The sequence below is a fragment of the Artemia franciscana genome, chromosome 16 (genome assembly GCF_032884065.1).
Source record: "Artemia franciscana chromosome 16, ASM3288406v1, whole genome shotgun sequence".
Taxonomy (NCBI): Eukaryota; Metazoa; Arthropoda; class Branchiopoda; order Anostraca; family Artemiidae; genus Artemia; species Artemia franciscana.
Genome location: NC_088878.1, coordinates 9952976 through 9977296, shown reverse-complemented (window position 1 = coordinate 9977296; position 24321 = coordinate 9952976). Strand labels below are relative to the sequence as shown.

General features: G+C 37.2%; 3 protein-coding genes across 3 annotated transcripts in view; 1 reads left to right on the top strand and 2 right to left on the bottom strand.

Annotated features, from left to right (window-relative positions):
- Positions 1-5294, top strand: part of LOC136037044 (eukaryotic translation initiation factor 5B-like) — a 39934-nt gene extending 34640 nt beyond the window's left edge. The window contains exon 6 of the mRNA XM_065719462.1: positions 4299-5294. Coding sequence (XP_065575534.1) covers positions 4299-5213 — 915 coding nt within the window. The 3' untranslated portion in view covers positions 5214-5294. The remainder of the gene's footprint in view (positions 1-4298) is intronic.
- An 11789-nt stretch (positions 5295-17083) lies between these two features.
- Positions 17084-17515, bottom strand: LOC136037066 (uncharacterized). The gene has a single exon (XM_065719503.1). The coding sequence runs from the start codon at positions 17513-17515 to the stop codon at positions 17084-17086; it is 432 nt and encodes a 143-aa protein (XP_065575575.1).
- Positions 17516-18993: 1478 nt separating this feature from the next.
- On the bottom strand, positions 18994-19623 carry LOC136037065 (craniofacial development protein 2-like). Its single transcript, XM_065719501.1, has one exon. It carries the CDS (start codon positions 19621-19623, stop codon positions 18994-18996), a length of 630 nt encoding a protein of 209 aa, XP_065575573.1.
- Positions 19624-24321: the final 4698 nt, after the last annotated feature.

The window sequence follows — 24321 nt, the reverse complement described above, 5'->3', positions numbered from 1 at the left end:
ATTCAAGAATCGCTTTTTTTAGTTTTTAAAATATTGGAAGAATTTATGTTACTGTGAATGCCCACAAATTGGTGATTGTCGACATTCACTGGTGAATGACCGAAATACATTTTTTTTTTTCTCCTTGGATTTGGATATGTATATATATTATATAATAGATAATAATAATAATTTGTATATCAACCACTTCACAAAACAGGTTAAGTGGAGTAAAATACAAAAGAAAAACAGCAAAAGTAATACAAAAGAAACAAATTTAATCATATACAGAAAAAAGATGGATAAGGTGATGACAACATCCTAGCCTATATAGCGCTTCAATAGCTAGCTTTGCAGATAATTTTTCGAAAGCACCAGTAATATCTGTCGCACAATACTTTTTAACCAGTTTTGTATTCCGGTAAGAACGAGGTAGATATAAAAGAAATTTGCAGCACCAATAATAATTTATACGAATACGTTTTAGATCACCAGTCAACAAGGGGCCTAATACCAGAACAGAAGAGCACAGAATGATCACAAAATTTTGAGTAAAGCCGAGTTAGCGCTTTTCTACTATAGTGTCCACGATTTGCTACAATCTTAGAGTAACCGAGCCTCAGCTTATCACTAATATCTTTGACAGCGCGAGACCGGAGAGCATTCATAGAATCATTCATAGCATTAAAATTTGATATTTAGAAGGATATTGTGGCTCAGAGCTCTTATTTTAAACCCGACCGGATTTGGTGACATTGGGAGGGGGAAACCTAAAACTTGGAAAACACTTAGAGTGGAGGGATCGGGATGAAACTTGGTGGAAAAAAAAACACGACTCCTAGATACATGATTGACATAACCAGAACGGATCTGCTCTCTTTGGGGTAGTTGGGGGGGGGGGGGTAATTCTGAAAAATTAGAAAAAATGAGGTATTTTTAACTTACGAACGGGTGATTGAATCTCCATGAAATTTGATATTTAGAAGGATATCGTGTCTCAGAGCTCTTATTTTAAATCCTGACCGGATCTGGTGACATTGGGGGAAGTTTCGGGTGGGGAAACCTAAAATGATGGAAAACGCTTAAATTGGAGGGATTGGGATGAAACTTGGTTGGAAAAATAAGCAGAAGTCTTGCATACGTGATTTACATAATTGGAACGGATCCGATCAATTGCAGGAGGGGGGTAATTCTGAAAAATAAGAAAAAATTACGTATCTTTAATTAACGAAGGAGTGATCGGATCTTCATGAAACTTCATATTTAGAAGGCCCTCGTAACTCAGATATCTTATTTTAAATCTCAACCGGATCAAGCGTAATTGGGGGGGGGGGGCAGTTGGGGGGACCGGAAATCTTAGAAAATACTTAAAGCGGTGAGATCAGGATGAAACTGGATGGGAAGAATAGAAACCTGTCTAAGATACGTGACTGACATAACTGGACCGGATCTGTTGTCTTTGGTGGAATTGGGGGGAGGGGTATTTCAGGTATTTGTAACTTACGAAAGGGTGACCAGATCTTAATGAAATTTGATATTTAGAAGGATCTTGTGCTTTAAAGTTCTAATTTCAAATTCCGACCAGATCCTGTGACATTCGGGGGAGTTGGAGGGGGAAACCGGAATTCTTGGAAGACATGAAAATTGGGGTATTTATATCTTACGAATAGATGATCGGATCGTGATGAAATTTGATTTTTAGAAGGAATTCATGTCTCAGAGCTCTTATTTCAAATCCCGACCAGATCTTTTGACATTGGGGGGAGTTGGAGGGGGAAATCTTGGAAAAACACTTGGAGTGGAGGAATCGGGATGAAGCTTGGTGGATAGAATAAACAAATGTCCTTGATACGTGATTGACAGAATCGTACTGTATTCGCTCTCTTTGGGGGAGTTGGGGGGAGGGGTTCAGTGATTTGGCGAGTTCGGTGCTTCTGGACGTGCTAGGGCGATGAAAATTTGTAGGCGTGTCAGGGAGCTGCACAATTTGACTTGATAAAGTCGTTTTCCCAGATTCGACCATCTGGGGGGCAAAAGGGAGAGGAAAAATTAGGTATTTATAACTTACGAGTGGGTGATCGGGTCTTAATGAATTTTGATATTTAGAAGGACTTTGTGACTCAGAGCTCTTATTTTAAATCTTGACCGGCATTAAGCCTCTTATTTTCCTTTTTAAATCAATCTATTGATCCATAGAATTTTGTTAGAGCTCATACCATATGATCTCTTGGCTCTTAGCTCTTCTCGCCTCGTCACAAGTGCCATATGATCTCTTAGCTCTTGTTGTACACGTCTGTTTTGCTATTATAATGAAATTCCTTGCGAAGAGAGGGAAAACAAATTCGGAAATTCTTGTGATGATCAACACGCTTACGGAGATGGTCTTCTGAAAAGAAGTTCGATTGTAAAGCGGCTAATGAGGTTCAAAGAGGCCGCGAAGATAGTCAATATGTCAAAATCAAGACCATGCTGATGGTTTTTTTCGACTCACGTAGAATCTTGCTTTAGGAACGGATTCCCTAGGACCAGAAAATTGTTTTTACTTACTACGTGGAAGCTTTAAAAACTGCATGGATGTGGCCTGCTCTGTGGCAAGATTTGTTGTAGGTACTTCATCATGAAAATCCACCCTCTCATTCAGCCATTCTCGTCAAGCAGCTCTTAGTCAAAACAGTCACAACGATCCTTTAGCCCCATTCTTCCCCGCTCTAATCACCAGATTTGAACCCCCTTTTACTCCTTGTTTTCCAAAATAAAAAAAAAATATTTGAAAGGGGGTGAAATTCAGACTTGATAGACAATTAAAGAATCAACTTGAGAAACGTTGTCACGTTCAACAGCTTTGAAGCCTAAGATAAGTCAATGTAGAAGTGTATTACAGCCCAGGGTTAGTGCTTTGAATGGTATGATGTTTACTTACTTGATTCTCTCCAGCAACAGATTTTTAAAGCATTAAATCGCGAGCTTTATTGTCATATTTTGTCTGTGCATCAACCAACAAAACAAACCTAGATTACTTAGTTGGTTTAGGTCACAGTCAAAGAGCTTAGTATAGCGTAAACAATACTATGTTTAATCAGTAAATTTTTGTATACATGATTTTTTTATATTTGACTATACAGAGCACTACCCGGAAAAGTAATTTTACACTTTTACAGCTGTAGATCCTTGAAGTAGGTCTGTTTGGATATATCTTATTATTAATAATGTGTTTTTACATAACTTATAACAAGTTGACATCCGAGCTTTCAATCATGTAAGGTAATTTTTGAGTGTTGGTGGGTTTTTTTTTCTCGTTATGGCTTTTGCATGCTTGTGATGCATAAACTTATACTCCTTCTTGTGTTCACATACAATTTAGGCCTAAAGGGGTTCCTTTTAGTGATTTAAGTATAACAGTTCAAAATAGGGATGAAACCTTTTAATCGACAGTGAACAGATGTGAAATATTTAGCTGGATATTTCGAACACATATACAGTGTTCATCATCAGCAGTAAAACTAAGACATCAATAAAAAAAAATTACCCAATAAACTAATTACATATAGTTTATTGCTCTTATTTTTTTCAATGTAACAGCAAAAGGAAATCTCCTTGACCTTTTCGGTTCTGGTTCATTAGATTTATCTGACATATCAGGTGGACAGAGGTCATAGCTCTTAGGTGAAGTGATATTTACTTTATTTGACCTCAGTAAATTATCATAAATTGAATTCAATCCAAATTCCCCTGTATCTCTGTTTATGGAATTATTCTTGAATAATTTTTTTTTATTTCGACTATTTCCCTGAAAATTGGCTTTAAACCTTGGTCCCTAGAAATTTATTGATGTATTTTAGTTTTACTGCTAATGATGAACAGTGTATATATGTTCGAAATATCCAGTTAAATATTTTATATCTGTTCTCTGTCGATTAAAAGGTTTCATCCCTATTTTGAACTGTTATACTTTCGTCATGGAAAGGCAGTGTGGTCTTCGAAGTTATCTGGAGGGAATAAGTGTATTGTATTTCCATTTTGTATCTACAGTTTTAAATCGACTGTTTTACTCCTGATGATGAACACTGTATATGTGCTCGAAATATCCAGTTAAAAATTTTATATCTGTTCACTGTCGATTAAAAGGTGTCATCCCTATTTTGAACTGTTTTACTTTCGTCATGGAAAGGCAGTGTGGTCTTCGAAGTTATTTTAGTGATTTCATTTCAGGTTCAGTTCTTTTTTCTAGAAAAAGAAATCCATCGTCACTGCTTCCCCCTTCTATTATTTATGTTTGATTATCATTATATTATTTTAATTTTCTTTTTGAACTCTTTTAGAATGAATATGCTGAGCCCAAAGAAGTCAAAGCTGCCCAAGGTGTTAAGATCGCTGCGAAAGATTTGGATAAGGCCATAGCTGGTCTAAGTGTTCTAGTGGCACATCGTCAAGATGAAACTGAAGTTTTGAAAGAAGAAGTATCCCAAGAATTGAAGAAAACACTGAGTCGTATTCAATGCCAGGAGCGTGGAGTTTACGTTCAAGCATCGACGTTAGGCTCCCTAGAAGCTTTACTAGAATTTTTGAAAACATCAAAAATTCCGTGTTCTAATGTTAGAATAGGTCCTGTTGCAAAACGCGATGTTATTAGAGCGTCTGTTATGCTGGAGCACGACCCCCTGTATGCTGCTATTTTAGCCTTCGATGTTAGAGTAGAACGTGACGCTCGAGAATATGCAGATGCTAACGGTGTAAAAATTTTTGAAGCAGATATTATTTATCATTTGTTTGATTCTTTTACAAGATATAAAGAGGAGCTAAAACAGAAGGGACGTGAACAATTTAAAAATATTGCTGTTTTTCCATGCAAACTTCGTATTCTCCCGCAACACATTTATAATAAGCGTGACCCCATTGTTGTTGGTGTAGTGGTTGAAGATGGTGTTGTTAAAACGGGGACTCCTCTCTGTGTACCGACGAAAGAGTTTACTGAAATTGGAGTTGTAGCAACTATTGAAAATAATCATAAAGCAGTGGAATTGGCCAGAAAGGGGGAAGAAGTTTGTCTTAAAATTGAGAATGTGAGTGGTGACGCCCCTAAAATGATTGGTAGACATTTTGAGGAGAAGGATATAATTGTGTCAAAGATAAGTAGGCAATCAATTGAGGCATGCAAAGATCACTTTAGAGAAGATTTAACAAAAGCTGACTGGCGGTTAATGATTGAATTGAAAAAATTATTTGGAATTATCTGAATTTAGGGATGTGTATCTAAATAGGTTTAAGAGGAAACAGTTTGGTCAATATTTTTTATTATAAATGTTTTTCAAATTGAATATACTTTCGTTTTAAAGTACCAAGGACACCTAAAATGAAAACTAAAAGTGAAAACTTGCACAGCCATATATAATTATACAGCCATCTTAAATAAATGTGAAAAACCGATAATTCATTTTTTAAGGAGAAAGATCGCCAGTTTACATACTGTATTTCATCTGGCGATTTCGTGGCCGATTTTAAAAATTAAGAACTTGTGATGATAAATAGGAAAAAATGAGCCGAAAAAATTGAAACAACTTTGTGTTGTAACGAGCGCTTTTAATTTTGATTTTTTTTTTTTCACGCTTACCGAATTCTTCATACTTAAAGTAAAAGATAAGTTGAGAAAAAGGAAAGATGTAGAGAAAACGTCCATCCAACAAAAGTAAAGCTGAACAAAACCTGATTGAACAGTGTATTTATGTCCAAATCGTCTTCATATATTTTTGGGCTTAACTCGATTGTACAGTTCAACTACCTTCGTCTTTCAATAGCGCTACATAAATATCTGACTTAAATCAAAGGCTTACTTTAAAATTAGTCTTTGATTTGTCCATGTCCAAATTAAGAACTTGTGATGATAAACAGGAAAAATGGGCCAAAAAATAAATCAACTTATAACCTTTGAAAGTATTGTTTTGATTGTTCTGGCAGAAAAAAGAAATTGGGATCTAGTTCAGCAATGCTTTTTTCTTTGAAAAATAATTTTAAGCAATGCTTCTTGAAAAGAACTTGGCTAGGCTAGGCCTAGTTTTGATGTTACTAGAATTTTGACACTAGGATTTTCTAACCATGAAGCAGTTTAAAGGTAAACATTAATGGCTCTACAAGAAAGTATCAAGATGCACCGTATTGGTAATTTTGCAGACTCAACGACTTCCACTGATACCTTATCTAGGCCAAGGTAAGATACCTAGTAGGCTTTGTGATTTGCTTGAATATTTTGATATAAGTCTACCTCATAGTTATTATATAATAATAATTTATTTTTGACCCGCTACAAAAAATCAAAGCGGAGTACTAATAAAACAAATACTACACAAAACAGAAAGAACAAGAAACTAAAGCAAACGAGTAAGGCCACTGTGGGCGGGCAGATACTTATAAGTAGACTGGGGTATTCTGCCAGCAAGCTCCGTGAGTTTCGACCCAAAATCCGGGAGACTGTAAACAAATATGAGGTTCCTATTTCTATACCATGGAGGCAGATACAATAGAAAACAGGAAAACCGAAATAATAAGAACGAATTGAACTGATATCTTTTTTTTATGAAAAATAGGGTAAATACCAGAAAGAAACAAAACCGAATGATCTGTAAAAACCGAACATAATTTAGCAAGAGACTTTCTATTGTATCTACCTCGGTTAGCAACAATTTTAGAGTAACTTAATTGGATTTTCTTCTTGCAATCAGCAACGGCGAGAGCCAGTTAGGATTTTAGTGTTTTACTAACATTAATTCCCAGCCACCGAAATGAAGAAACCGACGGGATAGAAAAAGATCCACAGATTAGAGGAGTAGTGGTATTACTATTAAATGAAAGATATTCACATTTTGAAAGATTAAGAGAAAGTCCAATCGCATGAAGTTTAGATGCTACTGTTGAAACAGACAAAGAAAGCCCTTTTTCAGTCCTACTGATCAAAAGAATATCATCCGCATAGGTAAGATAACAAATATTTACAGAATTAAGATGCAAATAGGTGGGATAGAGGAAAGGACAGATGATATACAAAGTTTGAAAATAGAGGGGGAGAGAACAGCACCTTGCCGGACCCCACGTCGTACTGGAATTTTACTATCTGAAACCCCATATCCGTTTTAATCCGCAAAAAGGAATTTGAATACCAATATCTAAGAAGAAAAATTACCGATATGTTGATACCGTGACTAAAAAGGGAAAAGATAGCTTGGGAATGCGTAACGGTGTCAATGGCTTTGGAAAGATCCAAAGCACATAAATGTAACTCGAATCCCTTTTTAATAGCCTCAGTAAGAACATTAGCCAAAATTCGATGGGCCTGCTGGCAACCTACTCCAACTGAAAACCCAATCTGATTTTCACCAAAATATGCCGAAGAATTAACTGATGGGAGGAGAAGATGCTAAAAAATTTTGCTTATATTGTAGGAAATTGTCATTGGCCTGTAAGATGCATACTTAGTCGGAATCTTTCCCTTTTTCAGGATCGAAGTAACTGTTCCGCACAAAAAACTTTCAGGCACAACCGAGGTGCATAAGCACATTTGAAACAGAAGTTGTAAATGTTGGACTAGAGCTGGACAATCAACATTTAGGTGTTTGGCACTTATACAATCACAATCAATAGGATCTGGTTCTGGTGGAGTGATATGGGAAGCGCAGAAATAAGAAGGCTCATAAAAGTAGCATGAACAAAATGGTTTATAGTGTTCAAAATCTGGTCGTAATATTTGCACCAAGCAGCCGGACTAATTGGGCTACTTGTTAACGAAGAGTCATCGATTTTTTCTGAATTTACCACTTTTTTCAAATCTAAATTACTTGACGGGAATTTGCAAATTTTAGATTTTGCAGACCGTAAATACTTTTTATACTCTAATTTAGTTTTCTATTTAAGCTGAAATACTACACCGCTACGTGGTCGTTCGCAAGAAACCCAAATACGTAGCCAAAATTTGGCTTTATTTTTCACTGATTTTAGACCCGGATCCTATGACCATTCAGGCTTCCGCGTATTAAATTTAACGCGTTCATCAGGAACAGCCACCCTCTCAGCTTCTTTCATGCATGATATAATATCAAAATAATATTTGTTCAGAAAATTCTGATCATTTACAAATTTAGATCCAACCTAAAGTAGCTGAAAAGGAACTTTTATCCTAGACAAAAAAGCTGTAAGGGTAGAAATATAAAGAGCCCAATTAGCCTTATTCCAGTTTCGCCTGGTAAACCATCTACGATTCCCACGTCTAGTAGAACTATCTTGCGACAGAGAAATACCAAGCATGAAGCAAATTGGTTGGTGGTCTATATCACTTTCTGTTTCATGTACAGAAACAGTCAAAACGGATAAATTGGGAAAGCAAAGAACACGATCTATATTAGTAAGGCTCCCAGAATGATGGATGTAAGAAAACGGACGATTCTTATCCACTAGCTTAAACTCAGATAAAGACTCAAAAACCATATCAGACCGAATGTTTGAATTCAATAAATCAGCATTAAAATCCCCGGCCACAACAAATTGGCAGCCGAGAGATGATGCGGATTCTGTCACTTTTTTCAAGACACTACAGGTCTTGACAAACTTATTCAGTGATTGAACCTATTTACGATCACAAGGAAAGTACACATTAATAAGTATTAAATCGGCAATTCGCATGGCCAAGAGGTTCTCATCACTATGGAACAGCGCAGGCGTCGTGGATGAAAAGGAGCTACGTCTCAGTATACAGGTGAGGCCTCTGAAAGGTCTACCAAACGTAGACCGTGCAGCACTCACAAACGTAATATGGTTTGCACTCCGTTTCAACAAGTTGGTGTTAGGTGAAGATAAAAGATGTTCTTGAAGACAAACGATGTCATAGTTGCTCAAAAGTTCGTCAATGATGTGCTATTTTTGACGTGTTCCATTTATATTACACGAAATAACCGAGAACTTTTGGGACATCATTTTTTCACACCGGTCGCAATACGAGACTTGAGCACTGGACATAATGGACTATATGAAGTGCGAGAGTCGCCACAGTTTGCACATTTAGGGCTATTTGTACAGGGCGCATCTTTCGAAAACGTGTGATTTTCAGCGCAGTGCGCTTGTTTTTCTACCTGACTGGTACAATCGTTGAAAACGTGATCAGGAGACCTGCACTTAAAGCAACAACGTGGTACACTTACGAAATCATAAACTCTGAAAATCTCGTAATCAATTTTTACCCCATTCTTCATAGCGTCACTTTTTGCAAACGAATCCGAAAAGTCTAGCTTGATAGTTTGGGACAAACCAATTCGGTTTGCATCAACGACTCCTGGGTGCATTTTGAATTCGGAAGCATTAAATGACAGCGGGATTCCTTTTATTATGCCGAGGTAACGTTTCTGCAGAATCTTCGTGCCAATACCCAAGACTACAGACTTCACAGAAATAAGAAGCTACCGATTTTTCAATGTTCACGAACAGTTTATCTCCCATCGGCCGAATACTAGCAATCGAATCATAACCACTTAATTGGTCGATAAAGTCTTTGCGGCTTGTCGGATCTCTAATAGACGGTGGCAATTTAGAGACAACAATAGTAGAGTGGCTATCGGCTGGTTTCGAGGCACTGGCTCCAGGATGTGGTAATGACGGGAAATGGTTGGAAAACGCCTCAAACTGGTTAGAAATTGTCTTTAGCTGGACATGCAGCTCTTTCAATCCCGAAAAGAGAGCAGAATAAGCAGTTTTAGGGAGAAACCACTCCCGGCAGGTATTACTGCCCTTGCGACCAAAAAAAAACTCCCCTCTTCTGCTCGCTTATTATCGCGTAATATGGCACTTCTATACCGTTCCCAAAGTTAAAAACTCTCTCTCTTTTTACTCTTTACTCTCTTTTTCCTTCAAAAATATCAATCAATCAAGGGTCAATTTAATTCCTTTGATATCTGTTTATCCAGCAATGGAATTGGAGTAAACCAGTCAGACAAGTTTTAGTTAAAACCAATCTTTTGCCAAATATTGCAAGATCCTACTAGCTTCACTGGGATTAAAATTCGATATTCATAAGTTCACTGAGAAAGCTTACTCGTTTGATTTCGTCAATAAATATCCAATTTTAAATTAGTTAAAATTCACAGTTAATTCAGAAAAATTAGAAAAAATGAAGTACTTTTAACTTACGAACGGGTGATCGGATCTTAATGAAATTCAATATTTAGATTGATATTGTGTCTCAGAGCTCTTATTTTAAATCCCAACCGGATCCAGTGACATTGGGGGGAACCTAAAATCTTGGAAAACGCTTAGAGTGGAGGGATCGGGATGAAATATGGTGAGAAAAATAAACACAAGTCCTAGATACGTGATTGACATAACCAGAACAGATCTGCTCTCTTTGGGGGGAGGGTTAATTCTGAAAAATTAGAAAAATGAGGTATTTTTAACTTACGAAGGAGTGATCGGATCTTAATGAAATTTGATATTTAGAAGGACCTCGTAAGTCATATCTCTTATTTTAAATCCCGACCAGATCCAGTGTCATTGGAGGGAGTTGGAGGGGGGACCGGAAATCTTGGAAAACGCCTAAAACGAATGATCAGGATGAAACTTGGCGGGAAGTATAAGCACAAGTCCAAGATACGTGACTGACATAACCGGATCCGCTCTCTTTGTGGGAGTTGGGGGGGCAATTCGGAAAAATTAGAAAAATGAGATATTTCGAACTTACGAACGGGTGACCAGATCGTAATGAAACTTGACATTTAGAAGGATCTTGTGCTTTTGAGCTTTGCTTTTTAAATCCTAACCAGATCCAGTGACATTTGGAGGACTTGAAGGGGGAAACCGGAAATCTTGGAAAACGTGAAAATTGAGGTATCTTTATCTTACAAATGGGTGATCGGATCTTAATGAAACTTAATATATAGAAGGATCTTACGTCTCAGATGCTCTATTTTCAATTTGAATCGGATCTGGGGATATATGGGAATGGAGGGGGGAACAGAAATCTTGGAAACCGGAAATCTTGGAAAACACTTAGAGTGGAGAGATCGGGATGAAACTTGATGGGAAGAATAAGCACAAGTTCTAGATACGTGATTGACATAACTGTAACGGATCCGCTCTCTTTGGGCGAGTTGGGAGAATTTCCAGTTCTTTGACGAGTTCGGTGCTTCTGGACGTCCTAGGACGATGAAAATTGGTAGGTGTGTCAGGGACCTGCACAAATTGACTTGATAACAGTCGTTTCCCTGATTCAACCATATGGGGGGCTGGAGGGAGAGGAATTTTTTTTTACAAGTAGAGGATCTTTTTCTTACGAATGGGTGATCGGATCTTAATGAAATTTGATATTTAGAAGGACCTCGTATCTCAGAGCTCATATTTTGAATCCCGACCGTATCCGATGATATTGGGGGAGTTCGACGGGAAACGGGAAATCTTGGAAAACGCTTAGAGTGGAGAGATCGGGATGACACTTGGTGGGAAGGATAAGCACAAGTCCTAGATACGTTATTGACATAATTGGACTGAATCTGGTCTTTTTGGGGGAGCTAGAGGGGCGGGGGGTGTTAATTCGGAAAACTGAGAAAAATTTAGGTATTTTTAACTTAAGAACGGGTGACCCGATCGTTATGAAATTTGATATTAGAAGGAACTCATGTCTCAGAGGTCTTATTTTAAATCCCGGCCAGATTTGGTGACATTAGGGGGAATTGGAGGGGGAAACCGGAGATCTTGGAAAACGCTTAGAGTCGAGACATCGGGATGAAACTTGGTGGGTAGAATAAGCAAATATTTTAGATACGTGATTGACGTAACCAGACTGGATCTACTCTCTTTTGGGGAGTTAGGGGGGTCCAATGCTTTGGTGAGTTCGGTGCTTCTGGACGTTCTAGGACGACTGAACTTTTGGATAAAACTGGTGAACTCATAGTTGGTATTTTTTACGAAAAAACAAGTTAATTGAAAAAAAATTCAATAAAAACTCATTCTATAAATGGATCCTATAATGTTGAGTAAATTATTTTCGAGTATAGTGAAAAGTAGAAGTTCAAGAATGTTCCTTAGAGGAAGCTGGATTTCGTGACAATGCTAAAAAGTTGGGTGCTCCAAACATTGAAGCACAAGATAAAAATACAAATACGATTATGCATAAATTACATGAAGATGACAGAAGTTTAAGAGGGCGGTTACAACTATTGGGTCAATCTTTAAGCAACGCATTAAGTTTACAAGCAAGCAATCAAGGTCACTCAAGTCGAGCTATTTTACCCCCGAATAGCCATATTTCATTGCTAATGTCACTTCTGGGATAGATGATTAACATTTGAGAAAAATTAATAAGGAGTAGGATCCTAAGGAACCGTATTTTGAAATGCCTAGTTATTATTTAGACATTTATCAATATTTAAAAGTGGCAATAAATGAGCCAGGAACACAATCAAAATTACGGAGGAAAGAAGGTGTGAGACCTAGTTTATTAGAAAAAAGTATCAGTTCGTAAAAATCTACAGAAGAAGGCTAAAATCTATTAAAGATAACTTTGATGTTACACAGCCTCAGCAAGGAACTGGGATTTACATGAATGTAAATGATATGGTTGAAAAACGTTATAGTTTGCTAGGTAGCAGAGCTGCTTGAAATACATCTGATGAAGTCAGAAATGTAGTTAATGAACTGCTCTATTCATTATTCAAAAATAAAATTATTAAGAAAAATGACTGCATTACCTTATAAAACTGTCTCAGAATTTTATTTTATGAAGAAAAATACTTTTCTAATGAATGGTTCTGATTATTATTAGTGGTAACAAAAGTGAAATCAAGCAGTCTTATACAAGTAATTAAATAAAAAAAACAAGTTTTTTTTAAATGAAAGTAAGGAGCGACATTAAAACTTAAAACAAACAGAAATTACTCCGTATATGAAAGGGTTTTTCCTCCTCAACGCCTCCCTCTGTACGCTAAAGTTTGACTCTTTCTCTTAACTCTACTATTTAAGAAATGAAAGAACTTTAGCGTAAAGAGCGGGGTGTTGAGGAGGAAAAGCCCCTTTCATATACGGAGTAATTTCTGTTCGTTTTAAGTTTTAATGTCGCTCCTTACTATCATTTAAAAAAACTTGTTTTTTTAATTTAATTTCTGGACATTTTTTAATTCATGCATGTTTTGATCTTGGCTCTCTGCACATAAATAATTAAAACGAAATTTGCATATTAATTTTCTTTTTGGCTAAATGGCTTTCTCATAGCTTTAATTGGAAGATTTTGAGAAAAAAGGAGAGAGGGTCGTTTTCAATCCCCTTGAAAACGTCTGTACACTTCCCAATAACCATTACTATATGTAAGCACTGGTCAAAGTTTGTAATTTGTAGCCCCTCCCACGGGGACTGTGGGGGAGTAAGTCGTCCCCAAAGACATAGTTATAAGGTTTTTTTACTACGTTGAATAAAATGGCTATCTCAGAATTTTGATCCGTTGACTTTGGGAAAATAATTAGCGTGGGAGGGGGCCTAGGTGCCCTCCAATTTTTTGGTCACTTAAAAAGGACACTAGAACTTTTCATTTCCGTTAGACTGAGCCCTTTCGCTACATTCTAGGACCACTTGGTCGATACGATCACCCCTGGGAAAAAAACAAAAACAACAAAATTCCACATTTTTGTAGATAAGAGCTTGAAACTTCTACAGTAAGGTTCTCTGATACACTGAATCTGATGGTGCGATTTTCGTTAGGATTCTATGACTTTTAGAGGGGGTTTCTCCCATTTTCTAAAATAAGGCAAATTTTCTCAGGCTCGTAACTTTGATGGGTAAGACTAAACCTGATGAATCTTATATATTTAAAATGATCATTAAAATGCGATTCTTTTGATGTAGCTATTGGTATGAAAATTCCGTTTTTTAGAGTTTTGGTTACTATTGAGCCGGGTCGCTCCTTACTACAGTTCGTTACCACGAACTGTTTGATCCGATCACATTTAGATCAAAACACTGATTATGAAATGGCTTTAACTTAATTTACACTATGCTACTCACGGTATAATATTAGTGATTAATTTAAAATGAATGCGTTTGAATACAGGGAAAAAAAGGATGAATGGGTTAACGTTGTTATACCCAATGTATTAAGAAAAGGGTTTAAATCACTTCGTAACTCGTTAATTCAATTCATCCCTGGGTCGATGGCAAATCAGTATATCATCCAATCTAGCAATAATGAAGTTTGTTGTTATTTTGAAAGAGAATCATAAATTTCGGTTTAATAGCGATTTATGTTTTATTTTAGGATTTGAAAATGAAGCTGAACTAAGTAGTAAATATAACGAAGGCACTAAGGTTCCTAATATTGCAAGAAATGTTGATAAAACGCCTATTCACTGCTCATTAGTGAATAGATCAATTGTAAATAGGAATACAACCTCTGATGTGATCTAGAATTTTGCTCCAAAAACAGAACCTGGAACGCTACTCTGTAAGAATATAGAAAAACCCCTGTTCCCACTGCTGCGTCAATCCCGACATGACTTTCTTCTGGTGGAACAGACGTACGAAAGAATCGAACGGAGGTTCACAAAGAAACGCAGACTTTTGCGTCGCTGCGACAAACTAGAAGAATTTAAATCAGGCCAAAATTAGCTTTTCAATCAGTTCCATGACTTTGGTTATGATTTTTTTTTTTTTTTTTATCAGATCAACGCATGTGATTTGTCGTATGGATTGAAAGCATTCAGCGCATCCGACATTGCAGCAAAACGGAAGATTTCGCGTCGTTTGTCGCACAATTTGTGTCATTTGTCGCATGTCGCAGGGTTTTGCACGAAATCGCAGCAGTGGGAACCAGGGGAAAGATTGGAGAGATTATGATCAAAGAGAGTTAAATGATGTAAGATCTCTATAAGATATAGTTTCAAACAATAAGCTATATTCCAGTAAACATCTTGATGAACAGAGGAAAGGCTTATTGGATAAAATGATTTTAGAGAGCGGACGTAAACTACATCCTTGGTGATGCTCTTGTTTACACCTTCAGTGACAATTGAAGATCTGCCATCCACTGTCTGAAAATATTTTAAAGTCTATCTAATATTTTTTTTTTTTCGTATATAAATGGCAGTGAATCAACTTGTTGCTCCTTATTAGGAAATGTTTGAAAAGTCTATTATCGATGATTCTACAACCAAATACGAATATACAGAAATTAGAAAAAATAATGTGACTGTATCACAACAATTCAATTATTATTTCATTTTAAAAGTTATGGAATCTGGGATTCTTCCAATTGGTAGTTACCTTTATGTAAAAGTGAAAATAACACGATTGGATGGAACAAATATGCAGAAAAATGATGAAGCTACTTTAACATATAACGGATTTAATTAGTTTAGAAATACTGAATAATTTATAAATGGAAAACGTATTGAAAGCGATGATTATGTAGGTATAACGACTACTCTTAAAAATTTATTAGAATTCTCAGATGACTATAGTCGAAATGCAACTACTAATATGTTTTGGTATGAAGATAAAACCCAATCCGTTGATTCTTTTAAAGGAGGAAATGAGTTTCAAAACACTTTTACACCTCTGCAGCGGGTGGTGGAACCAGTACGGTACAACGAAATAACGCTCTTAATAGTGGTTTATTTAAAAGATTGAATAAAACCAAATAAAGTCACGTGGTTAGTATTTATTTACTATTATCATGATTATTTGGATTTTGTCGAAATATTAATCATGTTTTTAAAGGCGTTGCATATGAAATTATATTAAAAAGAATCGATTTTTCCAGTATGATTATAAAATCAGGAGCTAAAAATTTTAAAGTAGATACAACGCATTGATCATGGATGTTACCAGTATTACATCCCAATTTACCCATAAATAATTTTTTAGACCACACTGGCTAATCATGACAAAACACAAAATCACGAAGAATAGAAGAACGAGGACAATAAAAGCCAGTGAAAAGTAAGAAAATTATGCAAATATTTTGGTCAAGACCTCTGCTTGACCGTCCTCAGTGCAGAATAAACTTATAAAAAAAAACACGTCTTAAAGCAAAACACGAAACTAAAATATTATGACCGTTTCTCAGTAACGGTGAAAGGGTAACTGAATAAAAAACACAAGTCTAAGTGAGATTTCACAATTTCATCTTGCTTACAGCACTCTTAAAGGCTAATCACTTTCCAGATAGATTATTATCAGATATTTATTTGATTGTGTAACAAAAATTTGTGGATATATGTGAAAACGATCAGAATTAATCATATTGTCATAAACGGGACTTAAAGAGGTTTCTCCCGTATCTCTATCGAGAGCTACCTTTTGGTGTATGTGTTTTTTTTTTATCTCAACGGCTTCCCTAAAATCTTGCATGAGACCTTTAACGGGGGCAATAATGGAGGTGCTGTCAAATAAGATGAAATGATGCAGACTATCGTACAAATGTTGAGCCAGGGCAGAATAAAAAATCTCAGGGCTTTGGCGTAGCCTCATGGCTACGTCTATTGAAGACCTATGTTCTAATAACCTCTCGCCTAATTGCTGTTGGGTTTTTCCAATATAAAAGTGGCCAAAAGAACAGGAATTCTATAAACACCACTACCCAGAATGGGGCTGTTTTTATCTATGCCAACTTTTGAAAAAGATCTGTATTTTATTTGAATGTTTAAAGGTGACATTAAGCTTATGTTTTTTAAGGATTCTTTTCAGTCTGTCACTCAGTTTTAGAATGTAGGGTAGAACTTTGAAAAGTTTATTCTCGTCCAACAATGGGATGATATCTGTTAGGATTTGTGGAGATGACTTCTTTTTGCCTTTTTTGTCTTTTTTATGTAATTTTCCTACTTATTTTAACTTAACACTCTTGCTCAGCAGGGTTGCCAGCGTAGAGGGAGCTGATCGACAACGCTGTCAGTCTTCTCCAAGTAGCCCTGTCCAAGGCTAAGGAAGGGGTCTCATTTGGATTTATGTTGCGATTGAGCAGACGTTGGCTTATTACATCAGACCATCTAGTGCGTGGCCTTTCTCGATGGCGTTTCCAGCCATTTTCTGAGGGATTGAAGTCCGAGATGATCCTTGCGGGTGTACTTAGCGGGAGACGGAGTAGATGGCCGTATCACCTTAGAGAGTGAGCTTCTAATTGAGTAGAGAGGTTTGCCAGCTTCAGGATCTCAGTATTGCGGATCTTGTCATACCATTTGAAGCCTTTGGGTCGACGCAAGTGTCTAGCCTGAACAGCATCGACCCTTTTTAGGTTTGTCTGGGTCATCGGCCATGTCTCAGATGAATACAGCATGACGCTTGAGACTGTGGCGTTGTAAATTCGGGGTTTTGTATGGTGGCTAATTTGCAATTTGTGGAAGACTACTCTCGGGAGTCGTCCGAACGCAAAGCTTGCCTTGGCTGATTTGGCTGAGATTTTGGTGTCAAGTGTGCCCCTTGAGGATATAATTGATCCAAGATAAATGAACTGCCTTACTACATCGACATCTTGGCCTTTAATCTCAATAGTTGAGAGTGGTGCTGATGCAGTCTTCTCTATGGGCATGATCTTTGTTTTCTTCCAGTTGATTTGCAGCCCAACTTTAGAGGCTGTGGCGGAGAGTGTCTCCTCCACAGACTTAAGTGGTCGAGATAGTCACTAAGCACAGCTACATCGTCCGCAAAAGCAAAAACGGACAGAGTCCTCCCGGCATAACTGATGCCGAAAGGGTGGGTATGGTGCAGCTCGTTCAGGATGTGGTCGATGGCGCAGTTAAAGAGCTTAGGTGCAGCTGCTTATCCTTACTCCATTTTGTATGGGGAAGGAAGAAGAAAGCCTTCCGTTAAACAGGACGGCGCTTTTTGTGTTACTTTAAAGTTCTTTGAATAGGCTGGCTATCTTTGTGGGTAGGCCCACAGCTTTCAGGATTAGCCAAAGGGATGGTCTGTCAACAGTGTCAAAGGCAGAACGAAAGTCAATGAAAGCTATGTAGGCTTTTTTGTTGAATTCCGCTGTCTTCTAAACGATCTGTCTAACTGTGTGAATCTGCTCAGTTGTCGATCTTCCTGGTATGAAACCGGCTTGTTGGGGGCGGCACAAATCATGTAGGAAACTTGTTGCACGTATCAGCAGTAGTATCGCAAATAGCCTTCTAGGAACAGACAGAAGGGTGATACCGCGGTAGTTGCCGCTGTCCATCTTACTGCCCTCGCGCTTAAACACAGGCACAAGGATTCTTTTCTTCCAGTTGAATGGTATAACTTCAGTGCGCTAGATTATGCTGAACACCATCTGCAGCATCATTGCAATGAGTATCATTGCAGGACCACCTGTTGTGAGTTGCCCAGAAGCGATGCAACAAGTGCCGGCTGAATTATTGTTCTTAAGTTTCTTTACGGCCGATCTGATCTCCTGAGGAGAAAATTCCTAACTGTCGAGGGCAGGGGTAGCTTCTGCAGCAGCAGCAACAAGCCCTGGGTCAATGCAATCGGGTGGAATTGAGTTGATCAGTATGTTGAAGTGTTTTTTCCATAGACCAAGACATTGGGACTGATCGTATATGGTTTCTCCATTCACTGCGTTCGGGCTTTTGGACGCCATGGTGTGTTGGCCAGTCAGCTCACGCAAGATCTTGAATGTTGCGCCTTTGTCTTTCTTTTGGACAGCTTGCTCAAGCTCAGCGGCTTTGCCTTCAATGAAGTCTTCCTTGTCCTTGTCAAGCAAAGAGCTGCGCTGTTTGCTGAGCTGTCTATAGAGTGTCATATCTCCTCATAGTCTCACCCGCCGTCTCTGCTCGATCACTTTGAACGTCTGGCTGTTAATCCACTCTCTCTTTTTTCGCTGCTTCGAGGCCACGACTTCTGTAGCTGCAGTGAGAACATTAACCTTGAAAGTGTTCCACGCTGACTCGCTTTCTTAACACTGCTGGAGGGCCTCAAAGCGGTTAAAGACCTCAACCATATACCGCTCACGAACCGAAGAATCTTGCTTCTGTCGAGAGGTGTCTGTCTTCTTGGATGAACAGGAGTTACTCTCATTTGTCCTCAGCCGTAGTTTGATCCTTGCAGAAACAAGACGATGGTTATTATTGCCGAGCTTGGCACCTCTGTATGAGCGGCAGTTCTGGACAGACGAAAGCCAGTTTCGTCGTACAATGATGTAGTCAAGCATCTTTTTGTCTTGCCATCATTTTTGTGCCATGTGTGCATAGCAATGTCTCTTCTCACGAACCAAGTATTTGTGACTGATAGGGCGTGGGTGATGCAGCAATTAAGCAGCCACTCACCACTACCATTCAGAGTGTCAACCATCACAGGTCCAACAGCCGCATCATACAGGCCAGAGCTGTTAGCGACACAGGCATTAAAATCTCCTAGGACTATGAGGTAGTCGTGCGGTGGCACGGAGGAGAGCTCGGAGGACAGCAGCACATAGAGGCCGTCCTTATCATCATCTTTGGCCTCGTTTGTCGGTGCGTAGCAGGTAAGAATGGTTATCTTCCCATGCGTGCCGTCAATTCTTGCTCTCAGTAGACGCGATGAGATAGGTGTGAATGAGGGTAGGGCTTTCCGGGCAAAGCTGTTGAGAACAAGGCCAACTCCCCCTCTTCTTTGGGTTCCACCTGACCAAAGAAGTGTCCGTCCTTCTCTAATATCTTCTTCACCGCTTCCCATAAGGTGTGTTTCTGTTATTCCTCCGATCGTCGCTTTATATCTTTTTAGTCATTTTGCTAAAAGAAACTTCGAACCAGACTGGCTCAGCCTCCGGGCATTCCAGGTGGCAACATTAATGCCACCTTGGTCAGCGATGTTCAAAGGGGACACGTCCTTGGGCAGGCTTGGGTCCATTTGGAAAAGTAGGTGGGGCGTCCGAGGCTGTATTTCCAGTTCCATTTGTAGCAATGACTTTCAGAAGGAGGGCAGCTAACCCAACCGTCCCTAGGTGCATTTAGTTCTCCGGTGGCTAGACGGATATCCAGAGGCATTTGAAGTCAGCTCTGCATGCGCCAAGAATGGATGAGAGCAGACTTCGGACGAGCACCAATATCTCCAATTATGGAGGTATATTCAATTTTCTCTATAAAGGTTTCAAGTAATTTTATGGGGTATCCATTGCAGAATAAAATATACTTAATATAGTTCAATTTGGAGACTATGTGAGGCTCCGAGCATATTCTTATAACTCGGTCAACCAAAGAAATAACTACTCCTCTTATTATGCAGGGAGAGTGGTTGGAGGAAAGTTTCCTCCATTATCGCCCCCGTTAAAGCTCTCATGCAAGTTTTCAGGGAAGCAGTGGACATAAAAAAAAGCACATACACCAAAATGTAGCTCTCAATAGAGACACGGGAGAAACTTATTTAAGTCGCATTTATGACAATATTATTAATTCTGACTGTTTTCACATTAATCCAAAAATTTTGGTTACACAATCAAATAAAAGATCTGATAATAATCTATCTGGATAGCGATTAGCCTTTAAGAGTGCTATAAGCAAGAGGAAATTGTGAAATCTCATTTAGACTTGTGTTTTTTATTCAGTTACCCTTTCATTGTTTTTAGTCATCATATTTTAGTTTTGTGTTTTGTTTTAAGTTTTTTTTTTATATTTTTATCAGTTTATTCTGCACTGAGGACGGTCAAGCAGAGGACTTGACAGAAATATTTGGATAATTTTCAAAGTTTTCACTGGCTGTTGTTTGTCCTCATTCTTCTTTTCTTTGCGATTGTGTGTTTAGTTTACCCATAGCGACTCAATTAGAAGCTGGATTAGCGAAGAAGGTTGAACAATTAAAAGCTGGATTAGGAAAGGGCAGTTCATTTGAATTAAGATAGGAAGCGTGTAAAATCGGTTAAATTGATATAAAAACGGAAAAAGAATCAACATTGAGGGTAGTCAGTGAACGCTGTAAGACAACTAAAATTTTTGTTGTGTTACAGAAATCTATAAAAAGATAACAGTTATACGTAAAACAATATGGTACTTGGCCATATGAACACTGATAGAATTGAAGTGAGAGTAAATAGATATAAAGATCCACGAGAAGATTTGAAATGTGATTTTAGTGGTGCTAGTGAAGATTATTTTAACACTTGTCAACGAATTTTACAGTTAGGATATTTACATTAAAATGCTGATCGTGGAACAATTGTAAGTTACAATGATTTTAAAACAGTACATCCTTTATTTTGTTTTGAGGTTTCAAGCATGAATCGAATATTTATCAAAGTGGATGAACTGCTGATATAGAAATAAAACTTTTATTTTTAACTTTTATGAAAACTAATCTATATAACATTTATTGCGTTATATTTTCAGACAGAAAAGCAATCATAGAGGTCATTGATAGTAAATTATATGTTAATGTATAAATTATTTTCGATTTGGTAATTTGTTTAATAGAATTAGCAACTAATAAATGGAGAAACTTTTAAGCGAAATGAAAATAGAAAATAAAAATCATCAAACTATTAGGAAAGAAAATTTAGACATTGTAATGGAATACACAATTACAGGAATAGAATGTGTTACAACTAAGTATGGAAGGAAACTCGTTATCATTATTGATTGTAAAGGTGAAATGATTGATCTATTCGTACCTAAGCGTTTTGATTCTAAAAGCAGCTGATCTTGAAATAAATTTAAAAATTAGATAAAGGTATTATTCTAAGGGTTATTGAAAGAAAAAACAATTATAAAATAAATTATTTAGATATTGATACCGAACAATCCACTAATTATTAAATCATTACATTTTGTCGGTAGTATAGGAATAATGGAATATAATTCAACTCTTAGTTAAAAAATTTATCAAATTCTTATTTCACAAGACCTGTTTTTTATCTTAAAGCTCATAATGGGAAATAATAAAAATGTCGAAAATCTTCATTTAAAGTGCTATGAACTTAATTAAAAATGGGGTAAATTGATGGGATGATCTTGGTCGAGTCTAGAACGAATATTCACATTGTGAAAAGTATTAAAATTAGACCAAATTTGTTCTCCAAGGACCTGTTTTCACTTGAATGAAGGAATAGAAAATTGTAAAAATGCTGGAAATTTTTGTTTAAAATAGTGCGAATTCGAATGAAAAGTGGTTTAAATTAATTGATTTGATGAGTGGTCCCGAACATACATTTACTACATTTCTTAAATTAAAATTGTTGTCTGTTTTCAAAACTTTAAGTTAAAAACATGTGGGGGCAGGCAAAAAGTTAGGGGGAAGGGTATCAGTGCCCATGTAAGGGAACTTGGAGACTCATACTCATGCGCAAGCTCGGTATTGGAAACCCAGTGTGCTCACGACCATTACATTTCAGAAAAGGATACCTGGCCGGCTCTAGTTATTACAATTTTTGGGATCGAAATAAGTGTCAATAGTTATCAAAATAATCAGTGTGCTCGGTACCATTAGACTATATAATGTATATGTCCGTCTAGCAGATATCTCAAACCACTGCGGCATGTATATTCTCGGAATGATGAAAAAAAGAGCTCAGAAACGAAGCATTGATAACATTTGCTTAGAATCTATTTCAAACCCATAAAAATATCACTTAATTGTTGACACAGTTGACTAACACATCAGTCTTGAAATTCTCGGAAACATACCAAGAAATTCTCGCAAATAGATAGTTGTCAGAATGATGCCAAGAAATTCCTGAAAAAATTTACCTCACGGCTCAGCAATCGCATATTAATTTGGCACGATACAGTGATGCTTAACATCAGGTAATTTGTACCCGGAAACAATGCATTGATTGCCAAGAATGTGCATATAAGATCATTATAATATCAATTATTTGTTGGCTCAGTTGACTAAAGTGTCGTTCTTTTACCATTGGAAATCTTGGGTCTGAAGCTTGATTCCTATACAAAGAAAAATCTCCTAAAATGATTGGAAAAACTGCTTAGGAGCTAAAAAACGGTCTTTGGAAAAGAAAACATGTCGACATCTATATCTTAGTTAGCAATAATGCCATTTATGACTTTTGTTATGTAGATAGTTGCACTGACGGAATCGAGGGGATTATCTTACACAGAACAATTCCCGTCATGGCTTGTCTGAAAAACGCCAATATCGGAAATCGAAGGGGTAGCGGCCTGGCAGGAGCCATTGATGGGATACTACTTGTTTCGTAGATACATTTTCGGTGAAAAGTAGATGTTTTATGCCTTGCTGAAACCAAAACTATGTAAATACTTTAGTGTTTGTAATTAGAGCCCAAAGTGAGTGAAAGGGGCTTGATTTTTCCTTCTGAAGCTTGTGCATATTTAATGTGTTTCATCCGTCCGACTTGTGGTTGTTCAGGGAATGGTCCTCAATCATTTAACGCAAATCATAAAACAGTATTCGCATTAGTATTATAGCAGAAACTTGAGCATTCTAGCCCTGATAAAAAAGCATCCGGTCTCACTACTATTACCACTAAAGTTTTGAGGACTACCTCATGGTAATCAATAATGCCGAATACTTTTGTCGTGATAATTCTTACCATGGTTACTGCTGGCTCTCTTCATTTAGGAATGTCATTTCGATAATTCCTATATTAATCTCCGGGTATGCATATCATTAAAAAAAAAAAAAAAAAAAAAAGGTCCTCTCAAGTTTTAATTATTACACCTTATTTACATTGGCTAAGCTGTTCAATATTCTACACTTCTTTAATTACATTAATTAACTTTAATAAATGTACGGAAAATTTGCATTGTTAGGCTTTCAATTTAAATTATTAACATAATTAATTCGAATAAGAAACTCCCATGAGACAAGTACAAAAAAAGAAGAAATATTGTAGTTTAATTGTGTTCAGTAATTGACATTTTAGTGTTGGGAGAACAGCATAGTAATGGAGCTAAAAACCACACTTGAAATTGAATTTGAAAATGAGGGATGGATTTTTTTGGTAAGGGAAACTTTCTAAAGCCTTAAGTGGAAAGACTATTTTTTTCTGTATTCCCACGATAGTAGATGTCTCATATTTCGTTCATCTGGATATTTATCTATTAAACAGTGGCTATGTTACTGCATAGGTACTGGAAAAGTTGGAAGATTGGCAAATATGAGGTTTAAGTGGCTAATCCTAGAGTCTTGGACCCCAAATAAGACTCCACTCTAGGCCCTCAATCCTTCTTTCCCTCCCCTTCCTACCCTATGTTTGTTTTGTTGAGCATTATGCCACAAATGTAGGCATTTTTGAAGACCACATTGCCTTTCCATGACGTATAAATAACATTTCAATTGAAACAATGTTTTTTTAGACAGTGAACCACAACAATATAGTATATGGATATCTTAGACAGTGAACCACAACAAAATAGTATCTGGATATCTAGGTCACATTTGAAGTGGCCTTCATTAGCAGATAAG